The 23,890-nt window shown below is 41.6% G+C and overlaps 1 protein-coding gene across 1 annotated transcript in view; it reads left to right on the top strand.

Moving 5' to 3' along the window:
* The first annotated feature begins 857 nt into the window (after positions 1–857).
* The window catches only part of thsd7aa (thrombospondin, type I, domain containing 7Aa), a 536,154-nt gene continuing 513,121 nt past the window's right edge, over positions 858–23,890 (top strand). The window contains exon 1 of the mRNA XM_078538824.1: positions 858–1,279. Coding sequence (XP_078394950.1) covers positions 1,120–1,279 — 160 coding nt within the window. The 5' untranslated portion in view covers positions 858–1,119. The remainder of the gene's footprint in view (positions 1,280–23,890) is intronic.

Genomic DNA, 23,890 nt, shown 5'->3' with positions numbered 1-23,890 from the left:
CAAATCCAATTCAAGTTGCCTTGAAAGCGTTTTAATCCACAATGGTGCAACACACAAAACGATAATGGCCTGCTGCAACCGATTCTGATAAAGATATTAACTGTAGTGTACAGCCCAGGACGGTTCTGCTTTTCAAAGGCTGCAAAGCTACTCGGGCTTTCGCTTTGTTATCACGTTCTATTTGGGATGCATGAAACCAGAAACAATTTAAATTCCTACTCTCCTTTATGGGGCGATAATCTGTCGATGCTTGTTTTCTGACAGTCGAGGAAAAGTAATCTACACTTGTTTATCTGGGGTAACAATATGGACTCGGTGGCAGGCTTTCTCAGCCCTTAATTCCCTCTTAGAGGTGGAAAGTGATAGGTAAACAAAAGGGAATTTGTAGTACTCTCGGTGCTAATTTGCAATGGTGTTAAAATATTTAAATAGGCGATGGGTGGGAATTATTTGATCGATGCTTTTTAATCTAATGCATTTGAAAACGATGAATCTGGGGAGTTTTTTTTCGCAAAATGACAAACCTCCCGGGGGATGGTGACTGAGATCCTCCCCCCGCTCCTCGCACCTACCCACCTCTGATTAGCAGTGGTTTCATCATTTGACTTTCTCATTGCTGTGAGATGCAGGTGCAGACACGCATATGCTTGTGCTTTTCCACATGGTTATATGAGTGCAGACAGCAGTATTATACAGTATATCTAGGCAGTGGCATTACAGCATTTGTTTCTTTCTCTCTGTGCAGCTGGTGTGAATGACTTGCTGCCGCCTACAAGACCCGCATGACCCGCTGTATCAGCCGGAGCTCCTCGTGGACAGCTGCTTCCCCCAGCTGATTGAAACCTGCCGCTAGTCACTGATTTGGAAGGGAAGGAAACGGTTGCTGCTCGGGGTCATTATTTTTTTTCTGATGCCAGGCGCCTTGTCCACGTTCGTGCAAGTAAGATATCAAGAGAAGGACTTTCTGCACCTACGGTACGTGACGGATTCCCAGCGAGAGGAATAAGATATATACAGAGAGAGAAAAAAATAATAGACATTAATATCAAGGCAAGGATTATAATATCCTTTGTCTTCCGAACTGGAGTCACGCTGAAACAGCCTGGTGATTCTGGAGCTATGAGACTGAGTAGGAAAAGCACCGCTTCATTCAGATGTTCAAAGAAGTGTGCTGCTTCAGCACAGAGCATTGGTGTGATGTTAACCCTGGTCTTGGGGATCTGGAATGTTCAGGCAGAAACAGAAGAGGAGTTTCAATCTGTATATGTGTGGAAACCAGGTAGGGCCCTAATAATAAAGGCTGTCAATTCTTTCAACTTGATTACACACAATATTGCTTTAAATATTAGGGTTACTGTGATTTGCAATTTTCCCCTTTGAATACTTTTGCAAAGTATTTGAGTATTTTCTTATGGGACGAGACCAGATATATTTAATATTCTTGTTTATAGACAAGCTGTCCTGTCGGATGCTTATTTCCACCGCCTCGCTGACATTGCAAACAGGAGGGGTGGGATGTTTTGTGACCACCGATTTCCCCACGAGCGAGTGACGATCCCATTCTGTGACAAGGCAGCAGAAAGTCTGCAAAACTGAGACGGGAACGCTCCATTCTAAGCGAGTGCTCCATCCAGCAGCCCGACCAAGTGCCAGCAAAAAGGCACATACATCAAATAGAATTAATGATGATCATGAGTGGGATTTGTTCTCAAAGCATCAGAATTGGGAGTACCCACTTGATCGGTGAAGCTATGTTTCTCTGTGTTGTAAACCACCTAGCAAATGGATTATGAAACATTTGCACAACAGAATGTGTTGAGTTCGCTTACATCAGGCGAAAATGATACGGCAATTTATATTTAAAGGTGTCATTATGCATCTCTCACCTTCATGCAATGTGGGTTTAGTAGAATATTGATGTGACGGTGTGTAATTGAGGAACCCGATCTCCAAACAAACCGTAGATGCGCTGAAGACAAAGGGATAACATTTCCAGAGACTCTCCCGATGGCTTGCTGTAACTTTGGCGGAAATCCTGGCAAAATGGCGTAAACAGCGGGAGAACGCAGGGAAATTTTACCCGTGAACTCAGAACACCTTTAGTAGGTAGTCTTACACTATTCGATCTAGGTGCAAGATGTAATATACTTCCCAATTATTTTAACACTGAGAGATCACTTCTTAATGCAGCGTGCCTGGCAGTGTGACATGGGTCACACTGCATTATCGAGATGCCAGTTTAACACCAGTATCCGTAGTGCCATGGTATCTAAGGGTAAATCCGTGAATCTCATTCGGCCAGTTCAGCACAGGTTCAAGAATTGGTTCTTTGGGCTTTTAGCTTTACCTCTGATCCATGCTCCTTTCAAGCACAACTCCTTTTTCCGAGTGCGGGATGAGCGAATTTTGTTCTTACCAGTAACAGGAAGTTGAAGTGGCTGTCACTTTTATATTTTAGTATTTTCCTCCTTATACAATGCTTCAAATTTGTGCGTTCATCATTCACATGGCAAGCATTAACCAATCACAATTCCGTGAACAAAAATTCCCGCTGCCATACAGTGACAGGCTGATCAATTTTTAATTATACTGATACCCTGAAAAACAGACTATAGCTTGCCAAGAGTTTAACATGATTCTGATCTGTCTTTATCTGTTGCTGTCATCAATCCAGAACAAAAATCCCACACAGTATGTGCTAAACAAAAAGTTTCTCAAATATGACATAACCACCCTTACTTTGATCCAGATCGCTGTGCTTTAACTCAGTAGGTGGTCATAGCATTACCAAGCATTGCTAATTTCACAAGTATTTTGGTTATTCTTCTAAAGCTAGGGCTGAATACTGGAAACTAAGCCCCAATCAAATGGATGTTAAGGGTGAGGCTTTGAATTTTAAGTTTGAATTCAGAAAATGTAAATTTGGATAGCCCCCAATCGGAATTGGGATTTTAAAGATTAATACATCAATCCCTGCTAATTTTGGCAAAGTCCCTGGTCGATTTCAGCTTTCCATATTCAACAGGAAATGCTGTGAAGTGTGCCTGGAAGCCAAGAGTTATCAAATCAGAAATACAATGGTGTGACATTTGTGTGACTGGGGCATCAAAAGCAAAGTGGTTGGAGTGGGTAAGGTAGAGTTTCCAGTGGCACCTAATTAAGCCAATTCTTCATCCGTTTTCTTGCTCATTGGAAATTTTAGTGGAATTGGGGATGGACAAATGATGCACCAAACCAATAAGGGAAATATTTCATACCACATATGTTCTACCAATTGTGTCCTAGCAATGCTGGATTCAACCACACCTGAGCCATTGGCATCCAGATCTGTAAAATGCCTCAGTTTGGGAGTGGGGGTGGAGATGAATTAAAAATTTAAGAGATGGCACCACCAAAATTAGTAGAAGTGAAGAATGAAAAAAAAACTTCCTTTTCTAATGCCATACATGGCCACCCATTTTTCAGCTGCAGCAAAACACTTCCCCTCATCTGAGGTTACATTCAACCAGCAACATATGTGGCACCGGCATATACCCAGGTGCAAACATCTCAATAGCATTTCTGGTCTTTATCTATATGGCCTGGAATTATGTTGTAATACTGTTATAGAGGTTAGACGTAATTGACAATGGGTTACCCTCCAAACATAAGCATTCTTTAACCTTTAAAGCCATTTGGAAGGTGAGTTAGAATGGTTCCTAGGTGAGTGCCCAGATGGAACAGCCATCAAACATTGTACTTCTGTAAACAAAAAATAAAATTCTGCCGATGTCACAAATCTAAAAATTAAAATTGAAAAATGTTAATGCTTAGGTAGCATCTGTGGAAAAATGGCAGTCAATGTTTTAGGCCTTGAGACTTCTACAAGACTAGGAAGGATCTCAAGGCCTGGAACATTGAATGTTATTTTTTCAAAAATGCTGTGCAACCTGATTATTTACAGTTCTTTTCTGTATTGATACTGACTCTCGGATAATGGACCCCATAAGCTTTGGTGCTAAGTATTTATTAGTATTATGATAAATGTTTATTGCTAAACAAAGTATAAATGTGCCAAGAGATTCCACATCAAAAGCATGCCATTTTATTCAAGGTAGTTACATGGTAGCTAAGAGGGCTATTTCTCAGTAGAGTTCAGGGAGTAGCTAGAGAACTATTTTTCTCTCTGTCCTCTTGGGTCAGTATTAGTCTCTCCAAGTCAGAAAGAAAATCCAGGCTGAGGTAGAAATATGTACAGCTTGGAAGGGAGGAACACATGATCAATTAACTTAGGAGCAGCTAACCTGACAGTGATTTAAATCTGGAACCGTCACAGGGTTGTATTTTTCTATTAATTGTAAGGTATAAATAAATAGAAAAATCTTATGGAAAACAGTATTCTATTCATGCAAGTATTTAATGTAAAGTAAACCTGTTTGTTGATTTATAATTGTGTTCCATCTCACTAGAATGCTTTTCAGTCTACCTGCCATAAAGACGGGGCAGCATATGAGAGATCACAATATCCAGTATACATAAAGGGCTGCTATGAATGGGTCACATTATCACTCAAACATTGGATAGTGAAGTTGCTTTCTGCATCATAGGTGATATGAAGTCTACTTACAGGTGTGATGGATGATGCTAAATACAAGGAAATATCTTGCACATCTCTGTGAATTTTGTCACAGATGTAAACCCCAGAATATAGGCTGGGATCAGTGACACACCCATGAGACAAACTTCAGTTCCACACATTCTTCAGCTGCTCCAAAAGGCTTCCTCTGGAACTTCTCAGTTATTTGTCATTTCAGCCTGAGACATATGCTGATGCTTGATTTAAAAAAAAATATATCTTTTTTTCCCTATCCATATGTCTGGAATGGTTCTTAGACCATAAGAACATAAGGCATAGGAGCAGAAATTAGGCCATTCGGCCCATCGAGTCTGCTCCGCCATTCAATCATGGCTGATAAGTTTCTCAACCCCATTCTCCCGCCTTCTCCCCGTAAGTTCTTATCAAGTTAAATTTTGGTACTTCCAAAGTAATCTGATGTGGTCAGTTTGGGTGGCTGCTTTGGATAGTGCTTATCTCCAATGGATTGAGACCCATCTCAAATAAATATAGGTCAAAAGTTGGCCGTCATTTTTTTTTGAACGTTTTAGTTTATTTTGGCACATGACACTGTTGAGCTTACAGAGGACAGAAAAATATCAGGGTAAAGAATCGTTATTTTATGACTTCCTTCCAGCCAACATTCAAGCACAAAACCTGCTGCATAATAGTTCTTACTCATTAGAGAAAAGTATAATCCACCGAATGAAGTATTGCATACAACAGGAATAGATGAACTGTTTAACTGAGGGTAGTTCTATTTTAACTTGGAATGAATCATTTTACAACTGCATGGAGTACTCAATAAACAAATTACTCAGAATCACAGAATTACACAGCGCAGAAGAGGCCCTTCGGCCCATCGAGTCTGCACCGACACGTGAGAAACGCCTGACCTACCTACCTAGTCCCATTTACCAGCACTTGGCCCATAGCCTTGAATGTTATGACGTGCCAAGTGCTCATACAGGTACTTTTTAAAGGATGTGAGGCAACCCGCCTCCACCACCCTCCCAGGCAGTGCATTCCAGACCGTCACCACCCTCCGGGTAAAAACGTTTTTCCTCACATCCCCCTAAACCTCCTGCCCCTCACCTTGAACTTATGTCCCCTTGTGACTGACCCTTCAACTAAGGGGAACAGCTGCCCCCTATCCACCCTGTCCATGCCCCTCATAATCTTGTACACCTCGATCATCTCTGCTCCAACGAAAACAACTCAAGTCTATCCAACCTCTCTTCATAACTTAAATGTTTCATCCCAGGCAACATCCTGGTGAATCTCCTCTGCATCCCCTCCAGTGCAATCACATCCTTCCTATAATGTGGTGACCAGAACTGCATACACTACTCCAGCTTGTTCTTGCTCCTGTTCCTGAATGCCTCATTAAAATTCTCATTCTCATATTTAAACCCTTTTATAACAGAGCAGCTAATCTGAAAAAGGATTGATTTTTTTAGCTTTTCATTTGAATTTTGAAAATATAGCAAAACAAATATCCTGTCACTTAATACTTCTGGTTTATTACCACCTCTCTCAATACTGCACCACCTCAAGCCCATTGTCATGTGTTCATCCCATCAGATTGCTTGCCTGGATTCCAACTTTGGTTAAGTCACAATTTTCACAGATTGAATATTGGGAAAATAGCAGCCATTGTCTTTGGCTCATGTTACATACTCCATGTCCCTGCCATTGATTGCATTCCCATCCTGGACCATTGTTTCAGGTTGAACCAGAACGTTTCTTGCATCAGCATCTAAGTCAGCCCAAGATGAACTACCAATCCTACATCACCTCCTTAACATCATCTTTCTCCACCCCTGACTCAGGCTATCTGTTGTTGAAAGCCTCACCCAAGTTTTTGTCCCTTCCAGCCTTGACTACTCCAATCATCTCCTGGCTGGCCTCCTATCATCTAAGGTCTTTAATCTTTGCTGCCTGTAGTATATCCCACACCAAGTCCAGCTCACTCATTATGCTTGTTCTTGCTCCAGTCCCCGAATGTCTGATTAAAAATTCTCATTCTCATATTTAAACCCTTTTATAGTTTCACATCCTATCTCTGTAACATCCTCCAGCCTTGCAATGACTGTCCCCTCCTCAAATCCTGCACTCCTTTTCTGTAACTCCATTCTTCTCTTCGCTCCACCATTGGCGGCCATGCCTTCAAGTGTCTGGGCCTCACATTTTGGAATTCCTTCCCTTCCGCTTCCACACTTCCCTTTCCATTAATAAACTTCTTTAGCCAGAGAGTGGTGAATCTATGGAATTCATTGCCATAGAAGGCTGTGGAGGCCAGGTCATTGAGTGTATTTAAGACCGAGATAGATAGGTTCTTGATTGATAAGGGGATCAAAGGTTACGGGGAAAAGGTGGGAGAATGGGGTTGAGAAACTTATCAGCCATGATTTAATGGCGGAGCAGACTCGATGGGCCGAATGGCCTAATTTCTGCTCCTATGTCTTATGTTCTATGACCCTCCTTAAAACACACCACTTTGACTAAGCCTTTGATCACTCCTCTTAATACCTCCTTTGGCTCGGTGTTTGCTTTTGGTTATGTCTATTAAGTTCTTGGGATATTATTCTATAATAAAATCACTAAAACAAGGGCAAGAACAATTTGTATTTATATAGTGCCTTTAACATAATAAGCCATTCCAAGGCACTTCACAGGATTGTCATCACACAAAATTTGACACTGAGCTACATGAGATATTAGTATAGGTGACTAAAACTTGGTAAATGATGAAGGTTTTAAGGAATGTGTCAAAAGAGATGAGAGCGATAGAAAGACAGAAGGGCTTAGGGAGGAAATTCCAAAGCTTAGGGTCCAGGCAGCTGAAGGAAAGTCTGCCAATGGTGGAGTGATTAAAATCAGGACATGCACGAGGCCAGAATTGGAGGAGCACAGATATCTAGGAGGATTATAGGACTGGAGGAGGTTATAGACATGGGAAAGGGTATGGCATGGAGGAATTTGAAAACATGGGGGATAGTTTTAAAATTAAGGCGTTTCCAAAATGCAAGTTGTAGAAAAAGTACATTTTGAAAATTTTAATTTGTGCTGTTTCCTCTTTTGCTTATTTTTAACTCTACATTATGGAAGTAAATCTTATGTGTTGGATGGAATTTTTATTTTGAAATGACTTGGTAGCACAATTAAGCGATCACTCCTCAGCTGCACCTGAAAACTGGAATTAGAAGCTACTGTAGTTACAACAGTATTTTAGAAATCTAACCAAAAGTAATAGCTAATATTTCTTTGTTTTGTTAACATTAACTAATTAGTAGTGTTAACAGCTCAATTTGCAGTCACTACATAACTAGGAAAGAATAACTGATCCTAGGCAGACCAGGAAATCTCTTCTGCACTCCATTATTCACATGTTAGCAGAATTCCACCAAGTTAGAAGTTCCAAGTTTATGCATTTGAATTTTCATATATTCTGTTAGTTTGAGCAGTTCTGGCCACTAATTTAGGCAGACTTTAATTTCAGTTAGACTTAGAATGTTGCTTAAGTGTAATTAAATTCTATCACTCGCATGAAGAAGGAGCCTATGTGGTCTTGAAATCAAGGATATGCATCATGTAAACTGAGTGGTGGACAGGCAGTGCTGCATGGCATCAGCATACATCAGCAAGTGAAATAAGCCACAGTCTTTCGTTTCAATTTAGTGAGGCAGATAGGAGCAGGTCTGATGTGGACATCAATTTGGAAGTGACCGCAGGGATAATTTGATGAATTTGTGTTTTTGGTGCAGAGCCTCGCAAGCACGTTGAGAATTTAACCAGGCATTCCTTTCCCATGATTTTCCATTCTTTTTTAAAGGAGAGGAAGGCGCACACCTGAATTCCTGAAACCCGTCCTTAGTAGGCAAGTTTCCTTGCCAGGAACATGAACTCATAAAGCTATGCCTCATAACTCAAATCTTTGCCTTTATAAAAATCTTAGATGAGCAATGTGTTAGTATTCAAAATGTCAAAAATCATCAACTACTCCAGCAGAATGAGTGATAGAATATGCTAACCTACGTGGCATTTCCTAACATATGTCATCAGCATATGTTTTAGGGGAGATGGTTGTGTAGTGGTAATGTCACTGGGCTAGTAATCCACAGGACCAGGCTAATCCTCTGGGAGCACAGATTCAAATCCCACCATGGCAGCTGGTTGAATTTAAATTCAATTGATAAAATTTGGAATTGAAAGCTAGTCTCAGTAATGGTGATCACGAAACTATCATCGATTGTTGTAAAAGCCCATCTGGTTCATTAATGCCCTTTGGGGAACAAAGTCTGCCATTCTTATTGGTCTGTCCTATATGTGACTCGTGACCCACAGCAATGTGGTTGACTCTGAAATGGCCTAGCAAGCCATTTAGTTCAAAAGCAATTAGGAATGGGCAACAAATACTGGCCTTGCCAGGAACACCCATATCCCATGAAAGAATATATAAAAACAAAAATATCACAGAATTGTTACAGCGCAGAAGGAGGCCATTCGGCCCATCATGCCTGCACTGGCTAATATGTCATAACTTATTATTTTACAGATGACATATTGCCATAGGTTCAAAAATAATCCTTTACAGTTTTGATTTGGTAGTTTGTTAAATTCCTTACATTATTGGATGGAAGTCGAGGCAATATATTGAAATATAAGCTTAAATATGTGCCTAAAAATGTTGATTTAGAGTAAAATTTGAACACATAAGACAATAAACATGTTTGCATGATATTTCTGCCTGCTATTTTAGTGGTATTAGCCAATTATATATGACCGGGTTAATGCATGCGTTAAAATATTGGACTAAAGAAGGTCAAATATATGACCAGGTTAATGCATGCATTAAAATATTGGACTAAAGAATGTCAAATAAAAGTGCTAAATGTTCATTGCTAATATCAGAGCTGTAATTTATAGATATATTAACTATGATTAGATATAATGGACTGTGGGCAATGTTTGGTATTAAGTAGGACCTGAATGGCCCACGCCGTGTTTGCATCATGTTCCTACCCGGGGTGATTAAGTTTAATTTCAAAAAGGAAACATCTGTTGAAAATCACAAAATACAACAACCCAAATAAAGCGATTGATATCGTTCACAATGTTCAAGGATCAGAAAGAACAGTAAAGGATGAAGATTAATTGTAAATTATTCAGTTATCTTTGTGAATAGAATTTATTATTCCCTTTTTTATTTCTACTATTCTATTCCCCTCTTTTCTGCATTGGGGCAGATTCAAACTTACCATTTTAGTCAATTATTCAGTTCTCCCATTTGTTAGTGGAACTTTACCTTTAGGAGTGAGCACCATCTTCAGTATCAGGCCTTTTTTCCATCTTCCCAGTTGATCAATTTGACTGTGTCCTTTCCACGTCAATCAAAAAGAACATTCTTTTTGGCACACTGGAAATTCACTGACACAAAATAGCAAACTGTCAGTTGCCCTGGTGTCATTTTTGTTGAATTACATCAAGTATGTAATGGCACTGTTGCAGTGATCCCAGCTGACAATATTTATAATGGCCACACAAACTGAGAAGAGAATTATTTGGACAAGAATATATTTGAGTTTAAGAGAAAGCATTGCCAGACCAAGGAGGAACTGCAGAAGATTGACAGACAGCCATATTGTTGTGGTTAGGAAATATTTAGAGACCACAAGGAGTTAATAATTAGTATTCTGTGCAGATATGAATGCTGAATCAGTGGATTTACAGCTTACAATTTACAAATGCAACCTTGTGTCCCACTTGGGTGAAAGGTCAACAGCACAATAATTTCATTATGCTGTCTATCATGTGTAAGACTGCTTTTTATTATTTAAAAAATAACATTTTATCAGTCCCTACTTTATTAATAATAAATGCTTCTTTCAATATCAACAAAGCTTGTGTAATCGCAGGTTGGTATCTACGCAATATGCTGGTCAGACAGGTGATAATTTGTGTTGTGATATATGTCCTTTGATTAACTTTTCATATCTTTTTAAAGAATTATTTATACACACAACTATTGTCTGCTAGTAATAAAGCTGCACTACTGGATCTGTTTATTATGTTTGTGTGTCAGGATCAAGGACAGGTAGGAATCGATGGCTTACTATCCCAGTGATAACAAGGTATCTCAAAGAGACTGTTACAGCAAAGAGCCTCATATAATTAGAGCAAAATATCTGGGAATATATTGGTTTGTTCTGAGAGTAAAATGGTCCAATAATGTTACCTAATTATGATACTACACTTTTCTAGTTAAAGAACAAAGTTGTGTAAACTTTAAAGACAATTCAAACACCATTAGAAGTAGCTTCACTGTAGTAATTCCTTAAATATCCATGCGATTGCAATGAGATAAATACTGTTGACATCGTTTCCAGTCAGAAATATGCTGCATGTTCAATGCCCCCAGGATTGTTCCAACTTAATGCTTGGAACTTCAGATTAAAAAGATAGAAAAGAGGAAAAAGACTCATGTTTATCTCAGAAATACTTCAGAGCATTTCACACTGAATGAATCACCTTGCAGTGTATATGCTATGCAGGTAAACCTGACAGCATTTTGCATACAAGAGTTTATAAAATGCAATGAGATTAATTAATCATTTTTTTTGATGGTATTCGTTGGAGGAAAAAAGTTGACCAGGACAGCAAAATTCTCACTGCTTTTCTTTGAATAGTGGCATGGGACATTTGCATGAACCACCTAAATAGGCTGACTAAGTCATCATCTCCAACACCACTTACCACTGAATTGGAGGGTCAATCCAGAATATTTATTTGTCTCTTGGGGCTGAATTTTTGTGTTCGGTTCAGGAAGCTCGAATCAGGCCATATACTGATGTCATGTTCCTATTTTGGAAAATCAGCCCATTGATCTGGAAGTTTGGTCTCCGAGAGGCAGGCCCAAGGCAGCAACAGAGGCAGGCAGGTGCCGAGGTTGGCAAGTTAGAAGGCCGACTGCATTAACTGGGATATTGGCCCAGTTCTCTAGCCCTCACCCCCACCCACTTTTCCCTCCTCCCCATGCCTCTTCCATTCCTTCATACCTCTTTATATTTCCCTTACCCCCCCCCATATCACCTGTGCCCTCTCCATGGCCTCCAAGGCTCCTACATGCCTGCATGCAGCTGTCATGTCCATTCACTCAACACCCTGTCAATCAAACACAAGCATTTAGACTCCCATTGAAAAAACGGTTTAATTCACTTAACATGTTCAAATAAACAAAAAGACATTGAAAACCGGGTCAAAGAAATATAGATGTATTACAAGCTCATAAAACTGTCAGTTAAACAAAAGTAGCTGTCCCCTTCGTAGCTATCTAACTCACCCCTGTAGAGCTAAATCCATTAGTGAGTCTTAGAGCTCAACCAAGTATTCATAATGGGGCCATATAGTTTTATGAACTTATAAGAGGGGCAATTTTTTTCAAAGGCTGATTTTTAAAAATTACATGAGCATTTAAAAGACTTGCCAATGTTATATGCTTCATCAGTTCCTATACCTAGTGGATACTGGAAGAGTGCTTCAAAGGCTCAGCAGATGTCAGGACATTAAGCCAATGTGAAAAATCAAACCACAGCATTCCCTACATACATTAATATCTGATTCTCCATACTTTTGAATGCATAAGAGAACTTTATTCCCTGGATAAAGTACTCTAATATATCTGAACCCTTGCACAATGCTGTTCAATTTAATGGTCTTTTACCTTTTAAGGACATAACCCTATGATCAATCATTGCATTAATAACATATTTAACTTTTTAAACAGCATCTAATTATGACAGTTGAAATTGGCAAGAGTTTTTAAACTTATCTCACCAAAAGGTCCTGAACCTACAGCAGGCTTCCCCCAAGGTTCACAAACTAACTTCCCAGGAGTGGTTTCCATAGCCTTCAGGAATCCACAGTCTCGATGAAAATAGCAAACTAAGGGAAAATCATACTTGGAGCAGGCCTTTAAACAATGAACCCAATGTCACTTTAAGTGCATGTTGGGTAACAACCTGCCATGTTTCCAGAGCTGGGGAAAATAGTGGGTGGCAAGAAGAGCCTGGTAATTTTAAATTTGTGGCCCAGCACAAAGAGTTTGGTCCTCCTGATACAATTTGCTCAGCATTGGGAGGGGAAATTCCGTTCCCCCAACACTCAACCTTCTGACTCAGCGATGAGAGCTCCACCAATTCAGCCAAACTTAAGAATGTATAAAATTAAAATTATTATGTTCTGTGTGGACAAATATGTTTCTTAAGTGTACAGAGGTGTCCTGTCACCATAATGTGTCTCCCATTTTACAAACCCACTACATGCTTCATTTGTTTCATTAAGTAGACTGACGGTGTGAGCTGTGATCAGACATCAGTAATAGGTTTGGCCCTTACTGCTACAAGCCAATATACTTTACCAGACAGATGCACAAGCTGTTTGATTTCAATCATACTGCAAAACAGCAGTTGCTGACAGTTTGATTCACTGACTGTCTGGTCACAAAAATACACAGGCTTTTTTTTCATTTTCAAAAGGTTGTACATGAAGATTAGGCAGGGAGATGGTAGGGCTAACATCTTTGAAGCTGATGAACTTAAATCACATTGTTAAAAAAAAAAGTCTTGCAGTATTAGTAAGAAAGTGTGTTTTACCATTAGTAACCATTAATATGATATTCTGTTTATCTTGAATCAATTTAAATTTTATAAATGATCCATAGTATGTTGTTTCACTTTACATATTTTGTCATTTATGTTAATGATCTCTTTTCACATGGAAACTGTTTTAGGTGTAAGTGAATGCAAGCTCTACTAGGAATTTGAACATTTAAGAATCCATCTTAAATTTTGTTATGTTGAAATCGAGACTCGTGAGTGTCGTTTAGCAAAAAATATACTCTGGTTTGATTTGCAGGGATGATGTTTCCTCTGGCTGTGGGGGGGGGGGAGGTCTAGAATGAGGGGTCACAGTCTCAGGATGCAGGGTAGGCCATTTAGTTCTGAGATGAGGAGAAGCTTTTTCACTCAGGGTGGTGAACCTATGGAATTCTCTACCACAGAAGGTCGTGGAGGGCAAGTCACTGAATATATTTAAGAAGGAAATAGATAGATTTCTAGACTCTAAAGGCATCAAGTGGTATGGGGAGACAATAGGAGTATGGTATTGAGATAGAGGATCCGTCATGATCATATTGAATGGCGGAGCAGGCTTGAAGGGCCGAATGACCTACACCTGCTTCTATTTTCTGTTTCTATGATTTACATTTTCAACAAAATTGGAATTCAGCTATTTTGTTTAAAATATAATTAAAAACTGAATCTAAACTTAATTTTAGTTTACATTCAAATCCTTTGAAATTAAATGATTTATTGGAGAGAGGGCATGGCACACTGCTTTTGAAACCACTGATCCCAGGATGAAAGGTTAATAAACACATTGCATGTATGGATCCTTAGTAATGCAGACATGAGCCAACTGACCCCAGTGAGGATTGGCCCCAGTGTCCCCATATTAATGAAGGGAAATATTGAGCAGAATTTTTCTCTCGTTGGGCGGGCGCACGCCCAACCTGAACGAGAGTAAAATAGTGCGCGATATTTTGCTCGGCGGGCACGTGTGAGAGGCAGCAGCACGCTCGCCGACAATTAAGAGGCCTATTAAAGCCTTTAATCAATTTAATAAATCTGATTTTTCGCTGCCCGTCCAACTGTTTGGTTGGTAGATGGGCGAAAATGCCAAACGGCCTTTGGATTTTTTATGAAACCTCATCCAAGGGCGGGATGAGGTTTCCAACAGGAATTAAAATGAAACTGTTGAAATCTCATTTATAACACGTCCCTGCTCAGTGCCTTCAGAGAGCTTTCAGTTCACACACCCGTGCGCATGCACAAACATCTGCGCTTGCCGTTAATTGAACAGCCAGCGTGAAGTCGCGGTTGGGGCCCAATCGCGGTTGGCGGTCGGTTGCGCGACTGCTCCCGGGCCCGCCCGACGAGGCAAATTCCTGCCCATTAACTCGCTTTCTACTACAATTTCTGATTATTGGTGAGTAACTCCTGCTGGAAGTGTATATGTGACGATGGCAGTTAAGAAAGTTGATCTTGGCTACAATAGCCCCCAATACTTAACATTGCACTGACACCTACAGTTCAGACTCACATTTCAGAACAGGAGCCTGCCTTATAATTTTTTATAAATCCATACCAACCACTTTTGTGGTCTCTGTGGGTGAATCTCCAATTTAATGCCATTCACGTTCATTTTCACATTATGCTCATGAACCCACTTGCCATAGGTGAGGGATGCTAAAACTTATTTGCTTTCATCATTGTTTTTCTAGTTTTCTCTCTGTTTCTCTCCTCCTTTCTTTAGGATATTGGGCTAGAAATTGATTTATGTGGAACAACCATGAGCGGCAATACAGAGGCCTACCGCTGCACCACAGGGGTGTGATTGTGTTGCTGGTCACTTCTTGTGCAGCCAGCACAGCATTGTTACAATAGAATGGTGCACGCAGTTACATACCTTGTGTGCACCAGAATACCCTCAGTGGACATTACCCGAGGACACAAAGCCACACCAGCTAATGTGGCACCAGGATTGGAAATTTGAACCACATAGGTCCAAATCACAATCCACAAATTTGTGCACCACTCAGCAAAGATCAGGCATGCCTCTGCAAATTAAAGGGCCACAAATTATAGGTCAAGTGTTTCTCAGTAAGTTTTATTTGGGCACAGTTGGTGGAAGCATTGTATTGAATTCTTGGAGATGACTTTTGCTAGCTGCTGAATGCACCCAAGGAGGAGAGAGGATTACCTGAGCCAGGCACAGGGATCAGTTGTTGCATTGGCTCTTAGTCTGCAACATGACTGGGAAATGGAATAGAGGAGGCAGAGACGGGTGAGAGGGGAGGTTCTATGAAGATGAAAGGAGGAGGAAGAAAAACAAGAAGCAGGAAGGAGGTATCCTGGACACCAAATAAGTGAACAGATGGAAAGATAGCAAATTGAGGGACTATGCTTCAAGTTCAATAATTTCCCATCCCAACATGGAGCCACGATTCACTGCTGTCACATCCATTTCACAATATCCCCTTAGCTAACATTGAACCATGAAAGACACCATCAAAAGCTTCTGAAAACAACTTTATAGAACAGCACATCCGATTATGCAGAAAACGCTGAACTATTCACCCTGTGCATTTCTTTTATGCCTCTCCTATGGTTGCCCTTTTCTGGTGCTCCTACTGGGTGTTATCGCAGTGGCTGCAGCATGGCTGGTGCAAGGCTGTTGACTTTCACTAGGGGAGATTACAGGCAGCCATGCTGAACCCCCTTGAGCAGCTCTGGGCCTGGAGGGTCTGACTTTGGACTGCACCACTTTGGCGTGAGTGACTGCAATCTAGGCTGGCTGGCTGGCTTTGAAGCATCAGCAAAGACACGATGGAGTGGCCGTAGTGGGAACACAAATGTTATCATCCTGAGAGAGGACAGCAGGCTTTTACATCATGCAGCCACTGCCACTCCCCTGGGATGGGACCTTAGTAATCTGCTAGGGGAGATTGTGAGAGATTGCAAACTCCTTTTTTGTTGAAATCCAAATCCATGATGGAACAGTCTGAGCCTGAATGGCGGTGACCATGGATCTCATGACCTTTGCCTGAGCTTCCATGCCAATACTGAGACATCAGGAGGATTCTGTCTCTGTTGCAATGGAAGCTAAGATGATGGCTACCAGATGCTGTGTACTGAGTTGATCCTTCAGTGCTGTCGTACATTTGCCACAATTTCCGTGCTGGAAAAGATGGACTCCTGCATGTGCCCTGTGTCATGTTGGACCTGGACTATTCCATGCTCCTAGCTCCTAGACGGTGGCAAAAAGCTATCTGGCAATCCTGCCAATGCCCTAAAAATCTGTGCGCACGTTAATCAGCATTTGCCTGTACCCTGCCGTCCTCATCTGAGTCCTGTGTAGCAGAACTCATCTTGACTTGTGTTCCGGGGAGCTGGCACACAAACTGCCCTTTTCTCCTGTCCTGGCTGCAGCCCATTCATGGCCAGTGACTCACCAAATGCAGCCTCTGACTCTATGTTAGCCTCTAAAGTTTGCTGAGAGCCGGTATCTGAGCTGGTGACTGCGAGCATAAGGTCCAGTGATGGTGCCTCGTCTCATCACTTTTGTGAGGTTCATCTCGCTGCTCCTCCTGGCTCTGCTAATCTCTCCTGGTGGTAGGTCTTGTATATCTGAAACAAGCAGAAGGGGAGGATTTGGCGATTGGAATGGCTGGCGGGAGGAAGAATGAGTTACATGGTGACACCATCTGAAGCTTCCACTTAATGACTCACCTCAAGATGAGGGTGAGGAAGGAGTTGAGAAGTGACATAAGGTAGTCACTCACCATTATCCTTAACAGCCTCTGGGACACCAGATGCTATAGGCTGTGGCACTTCAGGGCCCATGATCTTGAGCACCATTTCCTCCAGGGTGCTCAGGGGACTTGGAGTTGTGCTGGCTTCCCTCTCAGCCCACTCCCCAGCACCCCCATCCCCACATCCAATTCTCTGGTGTTCCTGCTGTTCTGGATGACCTTCCCCTTGAAGAAAGATGGCTGGATGTTAGTGCTTGTATGATACTTTGTTTGGGGGATGTACCTGTCATAGCTGAATAGCTGGAGGACTGTGAAGGCTGTGGGAGGTGTGAGTGATGATGGCAGCATTAGTAAGTGTGTGTGGGTAAAGTGCAGCATGTGAATATTAGGCATGTGTCCTGAGTGGCAGAGAGTACTGTTAGATGAGTGATTGGATTGTGGTGCATTGAGCAGAGGGACAGGTTGGTGTTGTGTTGGGTATTAAATTCGTGTGAAGATACTTTCACTTACTTTGACCACCTATCTGAAGTCAAAGCTGCCATGCCTTGGAGGCCAGACACCATTGGACTCCATGGTGTTGTGCCCCCTCCCTTCTGAGGTTGTGTGTGAGAGCCTCCTGGCAACCGCGGAAACATAACATCCCTCCTAGAGTTTTCATTGCTCACCAAAGCCTCGAAGGCAGGTCACTGAACCAGGGAGAACACTCCATTATGTGCTGTGCCATTGTGCTTCCTGTAATCTTCCAAGTTGATTGTGCACCCTCCCTTTAATAGGGCAGTGAGCCTTTAAGAGGAGCAGGCTGGCTGCACTATGTGGTCTGCAAATCATTCTGTTGGGCCTCACTGCAGAGTACAGGCACATGGAGGACAGAGAAGCAACCCTACTGCTGTCTGGGCGATACTGCCCAATAAAAGCAGGTGACCTCATTCTGGGCTTGGAGGATGAGGAGGCCCTCCTGATTGGGTATGCTGTGGCCCATGGAGTTCTTCCCCCCCTCCTCACTTGCGGCAAGGACTGCCCCCTCAGAAAGCAATCCCTTCCCTCAATAATGCCCCCCCTCCCCACACAATACCTCCCCAGGGCCTGCCAACCCGGCCCCAATGAGCCTCACAGACTTACCTCCACCCCAGGGCCCCCTCATTGTTACTGATCCAGGCCAGCTGCAGTACCAGCAATGACCACCACTCCCAGTGGTGCTGCTGGGACTAAAGAGTTGCCAGCCCTCTGGCTGGCAGCTCTTGAAGGTGAGATCTCCACTTTTAGAGGAACGGAAGCTCTGATGCTAAGCAGTTAATTGCCTTCGACTTCCAGGAAAGAGCCGTGGTTAGGTTTCACTCAGCTTTCCAACCTGTGGACTGGCCCACCGAGTGGCCATTAAACGCAGCCCCAAGATTGCATTTCTCCACCTCAAACTGAACAGCCACAGGCTGGTCACAAAAAATGGTACCCCCTCTTCCTCCCCTGCCCTCCACACACCCAAAAACCAGGGATTGCCAATTTCTAGCCCACTGACTCTTAGCACCCAATAAAATATATTTTACTATGTCTCCTTGATTCCTCTAGTTCCTCCCCATTGTAACCATTCTTCAAGTGTGAGCCTAGAATGACTGAGTGGCATGCAAATTCTCCTTGGAATGTATCACACCTGAGCCCAACCCTTGCCTCAACTGATGTGCACGCTCCAACACTGTTCTGGGGTCCTTGGGGTTGATTTTCAATACCCACTCCCTTTCTACCCAAGGAATGTTAAAGCCAATTATTGTATGCCAGCTGCTGAGATCAGCTAAGATAGTAAGGATCACAAATCAGATCTTTGATCTTCTGAAATGGATGGCTTTATGCAACACCAGGCAGTGCCTTTATTTACCAGGTCATTGAGGAAACTGACTCAATGAATCTTAACTATTATATACAAATTGAATTTACCTTTTTTTAACTCAGCATGCTTTGCTGCACTCGATTATTTAGCTGTATGTTATGAGTGAAGTTACAAAGTCATGCTGCCAGTTAGAATCACTGTACATGAGTACTCAACCATTTCAGACATGGCACTCAGCATTTGACTGAGGGAAGACAGAAAATTAATGGTAAGTGGTTGCCCAAGGTATTAAAAATATTGTGAGCCTTTTAAAAATAATTTAATGTTGTTAAATGGACATTTTAATCTTTCCAAAGGCTGTTTTGGGACAAAATTAAAAGTTGTGTCTGATAAACGTGCCTGTTACAATAAATATAAATATAAAGAGGCAGTAAATGGAGTCTCTGGGGAAATGATATAGCAGCACCTGAATCCCCTGTTTTTAAGTGGAAAAAATTGAGGCGGTGCTGGATGAGGCGGCAGGAGAAAGTTTGCCTTATTTATTGTTCCAGGGCACCTTCTCCAGAGGATAGCAGTGCAACATGCCTGACAGGCAGTGACAGTGGAAAAAACTGGGCAATATGTCCTTGACTGTCACCAGCATTGAAATCCCTATGGCACAGGTTAGCTGCAGATATCCTATGAGCATATGGGATAGATCTGTAAATGTCTCATATTTGAGTCAGATTCTTTTGGTCATTACCAGATTGGTATCTTAGGACCTAGTAGCATGATGATGAGTATGGGCCATCAAGCTCTATTTCCTGCTGATTTCATTGACATGCCTTCTTTCTCCTTCGTTAAAATGGTATTGCTAATTGGCATTTCATAGCCAGCTCCACCCCTAAGTTGAATTTGAATTACTGGTTGCGAAGAACTTTTTCCTTGGATTTGTTGTAACTCCCTGGACTCCCATGGAAGTTTTTGTATTAAAAATCACTATTTTGTTTGACTCTGTTTTGTCAGTCATGTAAATGCTTCAGTTCCAATAGGCTGTCTAGTAGATCAGTGGTTCTCAAACCAGGGTTGGTTGAGGTTACTCAGGGGATCTGTGAAATAAAGTGAACTGGATCTGTTGCTATGATGGTGCTGGTCAGGTGTGTGCTATTGGCTAGTATTTTGATTTTCTTCATCCGCTTGAGCAGTGCAGCCGAGAGCTTATGCACTGGGCAGTTCAGTGTCAGGCCCCAGGGGCCTGATACAGTCACTCGGTGAGACACCGGTAAGCGGTCGCTGGGTAGGCATTAGGGCCACTGCAGATCTAGAAACAGACACATAACCGTATTAGCAGGATCATGGACTGGCTGAAAATCCCAAGAGATGAAACAAGAGGGCCAGAAACTCCAGGAATGGATACCAGAGCTGAGGATGTGTAGGAAGGAGCTGCCACTTCAGCCTTGTCCAAAAGCCTGGAATGACAATCAAGCTGAGCTTTGTTCACTGTGTATGGCAGTTGGGCTTGTGATTGGATCTGGTCTAAAGTTGCACTCCTAGTTACAGGCTCTGTTCCAATGGCAGAAATGCTGCGCACCAGTCAGTATGTCAGCAATTTCTAGTGCAGACAGGCCAGCAAACTGCAGAGGGGGAAGAAAAATCCTTGAAACATTCAGAAGCTATGCAGTGAGGAAGCGGGTGGTGAAGGGTTACACTTGACATGGTGCCACTATTCCCATTAGGATCCATCGAACCATATCCTGTTCCAGAAAGAGCATGAATGTGTCATGTGATGAAGTATTCAATGGGCATATTACTGAACCTTCAGTTGAAGGGAAGATAAAAGTTTTCACAGCATTAATCACAATGGCTTGGATTTTGTGATCACCAGCACAGTGCCGTTGCTCACTACTGACATTGATAAAATAAAATCTCTGCATTGATCTACCCAGATCCCCATGGCAAGAATTTCAACTGTCTTGAGGGAGGACTCCTTCCCAAAGTCAGCTTCAGCAAGGCCGAGCAGCGATGTCTAATGCAGGTGAAAATAGTAGGCAGTCACGGGCATGGTTTACAGTCACTGCATGACCAAAATTACATAAAACAGGCTGCTGAAGTCAAGAGGCATTGGAAAATCAGTTTTAATAGACATGAATAATTTTACAAATTTAAAAATTAAGACAATTTTAGAAAATTAAACATTTTCGCACAGCTGTACAAAACTAAAAATGTAAACATTTTTTTTAAAGTACCATAGTTGTGATTAGGCAACAGATTTAAAAAGTGATATTTAAAAACTCTGATATATCATGCTAAAAAGATCATAGATTTTACTTCTAAAAGATTTCAGGTTGAAAAAGATCAATTGTGACTTCTAAAAGATCCTGTCTGGTGTGCACCTCCTAATTCAGTATTTGCAAATTCTTGGAAATACAGGTTTAAAACTTTCAAATGTAATTAATTCATAATTGGTGGGCATGCAACTAGCACAAACTGGTTCTATTCTTACTGTTTGAAGAAGTGAACCTTCAGGAGTTACATTGATTGGCCCAGCACACTTTTTGGATGTGTGCACGACAGTATACATTGGCACTCAAGAACATAAAAAATAAGAGCAGTAGACCATTCAGTCCCTCAAGCCTGCTCTGCAATTCAATACGATCATGCTAATCTTCTGCCTCAACTCCACTTTCATGCCCATTGCTCATATTCCTTGATTTCCTGAGAGATCAAAAATCTGTCAATGTCAGACTTGGATATACTCAAAAATAGAGCATCCACACCCTGTGGGGTTGACAATTACAAAGATTTACAACCCTATGGGTGAAGAAATTTCTCATCTCAGTCTTAAATGATCAACCCTGTAATAATTATGGTTTTAAATATTGGACTGTACCTTTAAGAATAGTCCTGTGATGTAAGATCATATGATCTGTGTAAATCAATGTGTTAGCAGCACGGAAAACCTCCACAGTCAGTGTAGAGATAGAGTTGAAAGCACACGTGTAGTTGCTGCTGGCTGTATTGTAAATAAACCAAACCTTTCCACTTAGAAAGTTGTCTGCGGATCAACTCTATTACAAATAGGCGACTCAGCCACACTACAACAAACTGGTGATGAGGATAAAGCAGAATAAATGAAGATAAATCGGAATTGGTACTGTACCTCGCCCATTGTGAGTATCAACGTCCGTTTGAAATAGCAGAAGATATACTTACCCAAAATGCCACAATTTGGTAGAATCGATCCCTTTGAGCCAGCCATGGACGATTGGTCTCAGCACATAGAATGCCTCATGTTCTTCTTTCAAGCGAACAAAATCACGAGGGAAGAGAGGTGAGCAATCCTCTTGAGTACTTGTGGAATCAAAACCTACAGTTTGATTCAAAGTTTGACAGCACCTAGTGCTCCAGATTCAAAGAATTTCGGAGGATTGGTGGACCTCGTGAAGGGACATTTTCAACCCAAGCCCTTAGTCACAAGGCAGAGGTTCCCGTTCAATTCACGAAATAGAGCCCATGATGAGACAATTGTTAGCTACGTGGCGAATTTGAAGCAACTAATGGAACATTGTGAGTTCGGTGAGACTCTGAACAACATGCTCAGAGATTGTTTAGTGTGTGGTGTGAAAGAAGACACTATTCAGAGAAGATTGCTGGCTGAAGTGCATCTGGATTTCAAGAAGGCTTTAAAAATAGCGCTGGCCATGGAAAGCACAGTAAGAAATTCACAAGCAATACAAGGGGCGCAAAATGGCACCGTACTCCAAGTTGGGCGGGAACGGTCAGCCGAAAGTGGCGCGAGAAAACGAGACCTCGTCACGAAGCAGGAAACAGGCTCTGCTAAGCGAAAAATCAGAAATGATTTGGCAGCTAAATTGAAGAACAAATTTAATCGATTTGGAAACAACCAGTCTTTTAGCGACTGGCAGTTTAAAAAAAAGTAGAATGTTACTTTTGTCACAGAAACGGACACATAATGAGACAGTGCAAAGAGAGATTTAAAAGGCTTGCAAACAAAAGAAGAATCCCAATGAAATCTTTAGTGTAGAAGAACCTGAAACAACAAATTCTGACATTTATTCATTGTTTAACATGAAAGTTGGGAAGACAGAGCCAATATTTGTTACAGTATAAGTGAATGGTAAGCCAGTAAAATTAGAAGTAGACTTGGGAGCTTCAACTACTGCAACACTTTCAGATATTTAAATATCGGTGAACATCAATTAAATTTGGAACAAATATCTGCCAAGTTGAAAACGTACAAAGGTGAAGAAATCCAAGTAAAAGGTATCAGCAAAGTAACTGTCCATTATAGAAACCAATCAGCACAGCAACCCGTGATGGTGATAGTAGGTGAAGGGTCAAGCCTTCTTGGGCGAGATTGGTTAAAGGAGTTTAAATTAAACTGGTCTGAAATCTTCCAGTTGAGAGAAAGTGGGCTACCAGAGCTGCTTAAAAAGTATGCTACTGTCTTCAAGGACGAACTGGGAAAAATCCAAGGCCTGCAGGCCAAGATTTACGTGGATCCAGAAAAAACCCGCACTTCATGAAAGCAAGGCCGGTGCCATATGCCCTGAAAAGGTTGACACAGAGCTGAACCGGCAGAGAGGTTGCGTCTCATAAAAGCGGTTCATTTCTCAGAATGGGCAGCACCCATAGTCCCTGTCCTTAAACCAGACCAAAACGTCTGAATTTGTGGGGACTATAAACTAATGGTCAACAGAGCAGCCAAACTGGACAGGTACCCCATTCAAAAAATTGAAGACCTATATGCCAAACTAGCAGGAGGGACAACGTATACAAAGCTTGACATGAGTCACGCATAACAGCAGTCAGAGTTGAATGACAACTCCCGGGAATCCGTCACAATTAATACCCACAAGGGGTTGTACCAATATACACACTCGCCTTTCGGTGTTTCCTCAGCCTGTGCTATCTTTCAGAGAACAATGGAAAGCTTACTGTAGGGACTACCTCAGGTTGTAGTCTACTTAGACAATGTGCTGATAACTGGATTCACTGAAAAGGAGCATTTGGCTAACCTAGAAGAAGTCTTAAAACACTTTTTATAAGCAGGAGTGTGACTGAAAAAGGAAAAATGCACTTTACAAGCAAGGGAAGTAATCTA

This window comes from Cetorhinus maximus, chromosome 3 (genome assembly GCF_964194155.1).
Source record: "Cetorhinus maximus chromosome 3, sCetMax3.hap1.1, whole genome shotgun sequence".
NCBI classification, from domain to species: Eukaryota; Metazoa; Chordata; class Chondrichthyes; order Lamniformes; family Cetorhinidae; genus Cetorhinus; species Cetorhinus maximus.
The sequence above is the reverse complement of the archived record's forward strand: the minus strand, read 5'-3'. Positions and strand labels throughout refer to the sequence as shown.